Genomic DNA, 10946 nt, shown 5'->3' with positions numbered 1-10946 from the left:
GGGGGGAGGGGGAGAAGGGTTGGAGGAGGGGGGGAAGGGTGGGAGGATGGGGAGGGAAATGGGAGGCTGGGAGGAGGTGGAAACTTGTTTTTTTTCCTTTTCTCAATAAAATAAAAAAAAAGAAAAGAAAATCCCTGTGCTTCAATATAGAAGAGACATATTTATGTGAGTATAGCAGCACAATAGCAGAAATGGAGATAAATATTCCATAATTGGTGATAAACAATAGAGTTTCTAGAATTTTGTGAAAGTGTAAGAGACATTAGTGACTTAGCATCAAAGATAATAGTGTTGTTGGAAAAGCATTGAAAGTAGAAATTGGAATTAGAGGCTGTTGAAATAAGAAGAGAGTTGATGTATATCAACTGAATGTCTTATTCTACTTTGGCTTCACTTTCCCCTTAACAAAATAATTTTGTTTTAATTCCTTTATTCAAAAGTAAATACATAAATACTTTTCTTCTCTATACATAATACTAGCTGATGTCTGAATGTATTGCCTCTAGCATTTTGAAGATCATGTAACAACTACTGTATTCAATATCTATTGTTGATGAAGTCTTCTGTGAGTATTTTTAGTCTTCAGCTATTACTAGACTTTCTTCATTATTTAATATCATAATTTCTTCAAGACTAGATAGGTATGGACACACTTGTTCTTCAGTAGGAGTAGATTTTTATGCAATGTGAAAAGTCATGTAAACTGAACTCAATTCCACGTTATTAATGCCACATAATTATATAAAATATTGTCTTCTCACGGTGTTCTCCAATTTTACAGTCTGGAAGCCTTCAGATGAGTACCATAGAACACTTTTTATCCTAGTTTCCAAGTCGTTTAGAATTTTCAGCAAAGCAAAGTTTCCTTAGCACATTCTAATTTATAAATATATTCTTACTAAAATATATACATGTTCTTTTTTTGCTGTGGATCTTATGAAGTCTTTAAATTTGTACCTTAGTCTTTATTTTCATGCAGATGATCAAAATTTAATAAGAACTTAATCAGCCGGGCGGTGATAGTGCACACCTTTAATCCTAGCACTTGGGCTTGGGAGGCAGAGGCAGGCAGATCTCTGTGAGTTTGAGGCCAGTTTGACCTACAAGAGCTAGTTCCAGAACAGACTGCAAAGCTAGAGAAACCCTGTCTTGAAAAACAAAAAATAAAAAAAATAAAAAAGAAAGAAAATTTAATAAAAACTTTATTAAAAAATTTGTGTAGACTCATACCCTTCATTGATTGAGACAAAAGTTTTGTCTGAAATATCTGCTAATATTATTTGATAGCATAAAAAATACTTGGCCATAGATCAATGTGTATTAATCACAATAGATTAGATAAGGTTATTGTTTTGATTCTTTTTTTTCAATGTTTCATTATTTTTTAAAAAAAAATAAAAATAATGTTCTCATTTTAAACAAATGACTCATAATGAACCTGACTGTCATAATGGCTTAAAAGTCACTGCTTCAAAATGTGTATATTGAATCTCTAACATAAAAGCAAAAAAAAGTTTCTATAAGCTAATTTAATAAGCTAAGAACTGTTTTATAACTGTTCTATCAAATAAAAACAAAATTATTCTACTAGGACATAGGGAGGTAGTTCCAAACAAAAATACTCACCTTGAAAGGATGATGGCTGGGATTTGAGTTCAAGTACCAGAGCCATGCTTATTATCTAATCTAATAATATATATTATATCTAATTATATATATTATACTTGCTACATATTATGTTATATATTATTATTATTGACATGGTTGTATATGTTTGGACTCTAACTATTAGATGCAAGAGGATGGATTCTTGGGTCTTCTGGTAGATAAATAAGCCTAGATAACTCATTGGTTTCCAGGCTAATCTGAAACCCATTCTTCTACCAATATTTGGAATTTAAAGAACAGTTGGCTGGAACCTGGACAATAACACCCAAAGCTGTTTTCTCACTTAGAGTTCAATCTGCACCCACACACATGCACAGTTAACAACACCTATATTTGCAACCACATACACATGAACATACACGCTTCCTTATATACAGAAATTATCCTACCATGTTTGTTGCCTGCTATTGTAAGCTTCAGCAATTTATGCAATATTATACTTATAATATTAAATATGAAAGATCATAGACTTTAATGTCCAGTCAGCTAAACTTAAGGCTCAAAATAAAATAATTCCAGTATTTCCCTTTTTATTTTTTATATTTTAAGGCAGGTTTACTGATCTTGATGTCCAGATTCTGGTACCTAGACCTCGTAACTGCAGTAATTACAGACATGCACCATCATGACTGACTAGTATTTCTTAAATTATTTTGTTTTTAATTTATTTGTAATACTTAGCTGCAATTAAACTTTAGACTATTGAATTTCATAAAAACCACATACTTAGGAATTGTCTTAAGAATATATAAAGAAGCCACAATAATATGCCATGTATTGTGCCACACACATCCAGAAAACAGTTATTTTAATTACTTTAGGCATGTTACAGTACAACTGTAATAAATGAAATTAATAATATCATAGAAATGATATCATTTTGGAATTGAATCCCATGAAGATTTCAGTTACACAAAGCAAAACAATCATTTTGTCTCAGACATTTACATCCTGGGTTTGTGATGTGTAATTCCTGGAAATGCAGATGGTGGTCATTCTTCTTTACCTTCTAAGAACTTGAGTAAGGAAGAAAAGTATATTGGTCAAAAAGTCTCTGTTGCTTCTACCCTGCTATGAATAATAAAAAACGATCCAAGAGGGTATCAGAAATGGTCCATTCTGTCATTTAAAAGGACTCTCTTTTCCTTTTGGATTATAGTGCTTTAGTGATGACAATTTTATTTAATCTTCCATCAAATAACAACTTATCTTGAGCCATTTATTTCATATAATGAGCAATTTGACCCACTACGTGTTTAATCCAAGAGTAAAGACTGTAGTAGTAATATCTAAGTCAATGAGATGACTTTATGTAAGTCAAAATAACATATTTCATAAAATACCTTTATTCAGAATATATACAGTAGGAAAGTAAAATTAGCATGGGATGATCTCAGGGAAGCAATGCATATTTCTGAATTAGACAGTGAAGTAAATAAATGTATGAGAAATTGACAAATTCACATTGCCAATGTTATGAAAAATGATGCAGCAAAAGAAATTAAGATGTTTATATTTTCTCTTTCATTTTGAAGAAGGGTCCTTTTCCTATCACTTGTCCTCTGGTCTTTAATCTTAAAAATTAAGCTTTTGAGTTACAGAAGCCCAAAGTGAGGGGAACTACTCACTTTTAGAATGTGCAATTGAAGTTTCTTATTGAGCCTCTATTTTTGGTGCTGTTAGTAGGCTTCTGTTAATAGAGTAGTAGTTGCAAACACATACTTGGGTTTGCCAGTAACAACTCACAATTTGTGCAAAGTTGAGTCTCCGAAACTGAGCAAAACTGCTCTCAATGTCCCGCCAGCGCTTGCTGAGCTGGATCTGAGTTGGCTCCACTGCCATTGCGGCCCCATTCTCAGACAAGCCCTCAGCTTGCCTGCGCACTGCATTCAGCTCCTCTTTCTTCTTCTGCAATTCACGATCAATTTCCTATTGAGCAAAATCAATACAGGGCCCAGGGCAGTTAGCTAACCACATCAACCGACCTACAAGTAGCAAATACTTCGCTCAGAAATTTCATAGGCTGTTGTTCCTTTTTTTTTTTTTTTGTATTTTCATCATTTCGAAATAATGGAAGGTGTCACTGTCATCCTCACCCAGTAAGCCAAATATAATTTTATGTATCATTTGAATGCTCAGTTTTAGATATTCTAATTAGATTATTAAATGTTTCTTAGCATTCTGTTTCTTTTGAATTTTTCTGGTGCTTTGAGAATTGACCCAAATTTAGAGTGATTCTTCACTTATTTACTAGGGATAATTCATATAGAATATAATTTAGAGGGTAAGTGACTACTTTATTTTAAAGGTTTGAGGAAATCAACAGAGAATGAAGCAAAAGAAAACGTGTAAAATAATAACAGAAAGAAAACATCTTTGGACAATTTGCAAAGAAATCTCTAGAGATTTGACAGTGATATGAAAAGATGTTCTGATGAAATGAATGTGCTAACACGAGAAAGAAGTCGTCCATGTACCGATAAGCCATTACTTCATCTGGAACAAAGATACACAGAGTCAATTACAATTGGGCCAGAAAACACATGACAGTTAATAATTCATTTCACATTGTCTAACATTTTATTCATTCAACATTACGTCAATTCAATAACACTCAGTACAATACAGTTACTGAAACAAAACACAATACAAAGAAATACATCAAAGCACAGAGCAAGCTTCTAGAGGAAACCAGACACATTTTATACATGACCATTGTAGGTTATGTTAATGTAGTTAAAATCTAGCCGCAAAATCTAGTATTGCCATTCTAAAACAACTTTACCTTTATTTTCCTTTCATCTCTGGGTTCAGGTAGGCTGGCTAATTTTTTTTCAATGTCATCCAAGCATTTCAGGAGGTCATCAGCCTGCCTCTTGTACTGATACCATTGGTGAGAAATTTCTAGAGCTTTTTTTCTTCTTTGAGACCTCAAATCCTGTTCATGATGCAGATATTATTAAAATATCAATATATGTGGATAATACACTCTTTCTGCAGTTATTTATGAAAACTAAGTTGAGACCTTGTCTTTTTAATTGCTTCGTAAAAATCACATGTAAATACAACACAGAGGCAAATTATTAAATTATGTATTTATGCCTTAAGATCTATGTACAGAAGCTAAGAAACATTAATAACACAAAATATTATTCTTTTAATATTCAAACTTGATTACAAATCTTTTTGACATTTAATTATGTCTTAATTATCTAAGAAAATGATTGCATAGTACATTTGAAACAATTTTATATATAAATACAATGATTATAACCAGTTAGTTACAAAAGCATTGAGCTACACCTGACTTTTAAAGTACTTAAAATTCTCCTGAGTAAATTGGGAGTATGGGGACCTTGGGAGAGGATTGAAGAGGATGGGACAGACATGGAAAGGAGCAGAGAAAAATGTAGAGCTCAATAAAAATCAATACAAAATTCTAAAATGTATATGTTCAGCTTGGGGCTTATCAACAAAATTAACACATACTATATACATTCATGGTTTTAGAAATGTCTATAAAGTTAGGTCATTAATATCACTGTTTAAAATTTTAGTTATTTTGGAAACTGAAGAAATGACTCAGTAGTTATGAAGATTGGAAGGTCCTGGTTTGACTCCCAGTACCCATATAGCTGCTCACAACCATCTGTAACTCCAGTCCCAGAGGATCAGAGACCATCTTCTGGCCTCTGTAGCCAATTCATACACATTGTACACAGAAAAACATGCAGGAAAAATAGCCATATACATAAAAATTGAAATCATTATAATAATTTTAATTAGTTATTTTAAAGTTTTTACATATTTATGTGTAGAAGTATAACTATTCTTTATAGAGCTATGATTGTACATGAAATTAATATTAAACACTCCTAATTTTTCTTTCAATGCAAGCTTAGCCAGGATTTTTATTATAGGAGATCATATTCAAAGTATAAAAATAATTGCTATTTCAAAAAGAGTGAAGAGTTTTCAATCAACTTGGTGATAAAAAAAACAAATTCTTTTAATAAATTTTCAAAGGAGGAAGTAGTATTTGCCTGGCTCATAGAAGTTCACTCAAAATTTTCTGAAATCAATGGAATTAGCTAAAATCCCAGTTTGTCTCCCCACTGAAATGCAACAAGTATATCTCCAGATTCATTTCATCAAAGAGTAGCAATTGTGCTTTTGATGCAAGTTAATATGAATTTCAAAAATACCAATAAAGAACCGAATGTTTCGTTGCCTTGGAAACTTCAAACCTCTTTTAAAATATTTTATAATAATGTAATTACAACTACTTGGTTAACTCTATAACTGTATTTGGTATAAGTTGGTTGGCAAACAAAGTTGATTTTATTAATTCCTTATGGCATTAAGATTTACTATTTCTTTTAGTTTGTACTTTGTGTGTCATTTCTAAACTCCATGTAAAGGTAATACATGCCTTTGAAGCATCAGATGGAATTCTGCTCTCCCTAACAATATACTAAGGTTCAGTTTTGGGACTTATTTAACTGTTACTTATTCATGATACAATGTACATAGTGGATAAAGGACTTGAAGGTTATAAATCTGATAGTTTTTTTTTTGGTTTCAATAGAAAGAGGTAATGTGCAAAATAGAATATTATTTTTTTTAAAGTATGTATTTGTTAGGTTATGGAAGATGGATGGCCTCTAGATACTACTGACCAATAGTACACATATCCTCGTGTGACTAATCTATAAACTTCCAGAAGCTTTTGTCACAGAAGAGTGTGAATTACACAGGTTTCTGATGTTCTGTGTACATTATGATTTGCTCTTGTATTTCCCGCAAGGAAGAGATCTTTTCTATTTACTGTATTTATCAGCAGTTACCTTCAGAACACCTGCTGGCCAATTAGACTCTCCTTGTTGATTCCTTTCAGGCACAAGATTGTGTAATTACATTCTCAGCAGTGTTTACTTGCTTAACAATAAGGAAAAACACTTATTTGCATGTAGAAAGCAGACTTCATCCACCTACTAGGCGAATCTATCTATATAGCCATATAGGTTTAAAGCAGTGATTCACGATGAAATATATTACTATTAGCAGTATTAGAAATAAGCCATGAAGGAAAATAGATAATACTGCAAAACATACACAAAAATAATGCTTCACAAAATGTTTAGCGTATCTAGTTCCATCTCAAGGACTGCATAGACAGCATTAGAGAAAAATCAAGTTATTCTGCTCTTGCACAGTACAGATGGGTCACAAGGATACTTGACTGCATATACTAAAGATGATCGCATTTTTCAAGTGCATTCTGAACACTTTTGAGGGGTTCTATATAAATGAAATTGGGCTCTTGTAGATTCCTAGATGTCTGCTTTTACAAAGTATCTGTTAGAAACAGAGTGAAGTTTATGATTTTTAATGATCAAAATCCAGGCCCTCCTAAAGAAACAGTTACCAAAATACTAGACCTACCATATAGAAACTGCAACAGTGGAGGGAATAACAATTGATTATTCTGGCAATCAGGACAAATATAACACCAGCTTATAGAAATAACACGTATTTGAAAATAAATTTTTAAATACTGTGAATAATACTTTTGTATAGCTTGCAATATTACTAAGAAAAAGAAGAAAACAAAGGTTATGCCACATATCTCTGAAAACTGGTTGCGTAAGGAAATCATAAATAAAGCACAAACATTAAAAGATAAGAGTAATTTTCTGGTAACGAAAATTCTTAAACAGATTTTTCTTTATGTATGTTGGTTTTTACCCTATACATACAAAATCACAGGCAAAGCACATTAGAATTTGAGCTCTGATACCTTGAGAGCATTATGTTTTGTCTGTAACAGCTGCTGTTTTATCTTTATTTCCTCTCGCTTTCTCTCATCGGTGATTCTTTGCTGTAAGTTTTCTCCTCTTTGCAACAATTCATTTACAGTACCCTCATTGTCTTCACTCTGATTAAAAACAACAAGTACAGTCTTCATTTTGATTCCTAAAATGCTGTCCATTGTTAACAAAGATAAACGTATTGAAATACACACAAAAATTGACTTTACAATTTTTAGGGAATGCTGTCATTAAAAAATATGCTCATCAGAATATTTCTTTTATGCTTATAAAAAAACAAAGTTTATGTGTAACTCTTCTAAAGAACAAATTTTGAGTGGCATATGTATGAATTTGGAGTGTAAGGCACTTTAGATCATAGAGGTTATAATTTACTATAAAATATTCTCTTGGATTTTATTTATATTACTTTTAAATATATTTAAAATGTATAGGGAAATAAACTAATCTTGCACTTCCAACGGTAACTATCTACATCTGTACAGTAGATTTTACATACTAATCTATGCTTTATATTTAAACCTAAATGGTCAAATTTAGTATCTGGAATATTAATAAAAACAATGGGGAAATTTGTAAAATATTGAAAAAGATTAATTTCTAAAATGACACATAATTATGCTAGGTTTAAGCAAACAAAATAATACTACTAGTATGTATTAAAATAACTTTGAATTTTTTCAGTTCTTTTTGTTTTTTTCTCTAAGAACAATAGTTTAATTTGATTTGCTTAAAGATATTATTTGAAAAAGTGCTGTCGCAATCTGATTGCAATATTGATTACATTTTTGCATCTCTGGTTTCTTACCATTCAACTCCAAATATGAAAAATATCTGCGGCAAAGGCATAGTATGCAATGGTATGCAGGTATGCCAATGAGCTAATAACAAATGACACACAAACTTCAAAAAACACATTTATGTATACATTTATATTATTATGTATTGTAATAAATGTAATATATGTAAATCTATGACATGTTTAAATTTTGAAATACAACAGCAGACTTATCCATTGTGGTTAAGGAAATGGGATTATTTTGTACAGTTGTCATTAGAAGTAAACAAATAAAACTAATTTGTTTCCCTAAGTGAGTATTCTGTGGCAGGTTGTTACTGAGATTGAGAAGTAACAACATTCTCTGACATCTTCACCCTGGAATTTCTTCTTTGACATGAAGTAGAGGTAGCTGGATCTCGGAATTTTGGGAAATTTCTTCCTGTCTTTCTTTCCATGAGTTGAGAGGTGAAGACCTCTAAATTTCTTACATAAGGAGTACTGATTAGGATAGCTCCCAAAAGTTAGAATTGCTATGAGAGAGGCTAAGAGTACTGGGCAGAAATATTTCTCCAATTGCTCTATATTATTTAGCATCAAAATATCATATATTTCCTCCAATGCTGTTTTTAATCATAGTCTAATACAACTCTAGCATTGACACATACAGGAAAATCTCTATTGTGACCCCTATAAAGGTTAAGTATGCTACAGTGGTAATGGCAGCGGAAAGGGGGAGAAGAACATGTGAAAAAGTAAAGTGAATGCAGCATAAATACACTCAGTGAATAGTGATGTGACACAGAAATAGTCAAGCCAGAGAAAAATATAAAAGATATTTTAAAATTAACAAGGATGGAGGAATATGTTCTTGACGTACGGATGTAAAGGCTACATGTATATATATATATTTCATTCCCATTGAATAAGACAGACAGACAGATAGATAGATAGATAGATAGATAGATAGATAGATAGATAGATAGATAGATAGATAGATAGAAATAGATATATATGTATATTCAGCATTTTCTTAAATCTTTTGTAAGAACCACTTTGTTAGAAACTTTGATGGACAATTTTACATTTCACACAACTGTCCTTTCTATTACCCAAAGCATCAGGTATATATAAGACTATAATTTCTATTATATTTTAGTTTACATCCTGAATGACTCCTATTTTCTTTTACATTTTGCCTTCTGAATTTGAAAATGAAAAAGTGAGCCAAAATACAATTGAACTATTTATTAGAAGTTCAAAGTGTTCCCATGTGTTCATAAGATGGTAATTTGGCAAGTATAATAGCATGTCAAAAGGAATACTTTTCATTTAATAAAATCATTTATAATAATACTATGTGAATGTTGGTATTCTAAGAATTCAGTTGGAGACAGAAGTTATAATATTTCTTTCCAAATATTTACTCATTTTCATTCCCAGTTCATTCACACTTTCATCATAACCAATTTACCATATCTTTATTGAAGTCTTCCTCTTTCAGATTCACCCCCTGCTGAATTTCAGCCTCCAGTGGTTCAAGCAATTTTTGTATATCTGAGTTAAACTGCTCCAATTCCTTCAAAGGAATGGAGGCCTAAAAAAAAAAGATAGTGCTAATTTAAATCAAGATTACTTTTTATTAGAAACATAAACCAAATGAAACACATTTATTCAGCCCCCTGTTGCTAAAATAATGACATGCATTACGTTTCCATATTAAAGTTTATGAAGGTTTTGAACTACAACTGGGAAAGTACCCGAGAATGCATATATGGAGAAATACTTGTCATCAGAGCTGAACATACATGCAAGATAATGTGATTTATCATTGCAGAATAGCAAGACAGTCAATTTACACATATTTGTCTGTGCTAATTTCTATTACTTTAAAGTTAAAATTTACCTTATTTTAGGCATTCTGTTAGTATAACCTTAAATAAATATGTCTGTCCAAAATTGCCACATTAATCAATAACAGTAACCTTGGGAAAAATTTTTAGAAAAACCATGTGGGAATCTGTTTAAATATTTCAAATGCTATATTTAGAATGGTATAAATTCCTGGCATGTCCTCATAAATCAACATAAACTTGCACCAGGAATGTTTTCTTAGGTGGCACAAATATATCCTTATGACTAAAACCCAAATATTTCACATACTTCACAACATATTTAAATCGGAAATTGATAGTGATCATGGTCTCAACATTTTTAATAATCCTTTGATTTCCTACATGAAACACTTGAAAATGCATGAAAAGACATTGAAAATAAAATATCCAAAAAAACAGGCAATCCTTCAAGTTCTGTTAATAAAGTGTACTTCTTTCGCACTTTTAAACATTATGTTGCATTTAAATTTTTTAAGATTCTAACACTAGGAATTATTTTTCACCTGACCAATTTAAAAAACTAACAGATAGCAAAGAAAGTATGGTTTTCTTCCATAATTATTTCATGTTATGGAAATAAGAAAACACCCATGCATTTTATTCCCAAGTTTAGGTTAATTTTATGAGTTTTGGTTCCTTTCTGTTCTTTCCTAACCATATTCCCAGTAATAGCATGATATTATCATTTTTAGATGATATTATTAAATGATATTATCATTTTTAGATGAAATGTTCTGAGCAAAAATTTGTATTAGACCTCAAGGGAAAACTGAT

General features: G+C 31.3%; 1 protein-coding gene across 1 annotated transcript in view; it reads right to left on the bottom strand.

Moving 5' to 3' along the window:
• Window positions 1-10946, bottom strand: part of Dmd (dystrophin) — a 1456297-nt gene that overhangs the window by 1260802 nt on the left and 184549 nt on the right. The window contains exons 25-28 of the mRNA XM_026777353.1: window positions 9752-9874; window positions 7469-7606; window positions 4454-4606; window positions 3415-3597 (exon numbers count right to left, since the gene is read on the bottom strand). Of these exons, the coding sequence (XP_026633154.1) occupies window positions 3415-3597; window positions 4454-4606; window positions 7469-7606; window positions 9752-9874 (597 nt within the window). The remainder of the gene's footprint in view (window positions 1-3414; window positions 3598-4453; window positions 4607-7468; window positions 7607-9751; window positions 9875-10946) is intronic.

Source organism: Microtus ochrogaster, unplaced genomic scaffold (assembly GCF_000317375.1).
Source record: "Microtus ochrogaster isolate Prairie Vole_2 unplaced genomic scaffold, MicOch1.0 UNK58, whole genome shotgun sequence".
Classification (NCBI taxonomy): Eukaryota; Metazoa; Chordata; class Mammalia; order Rodentia; family Cricetidae; genus Microtus; species Microtus ochrogaster.
This window is presented reverse-complemented; position numbering and strand designations above follow the sequence as displayed.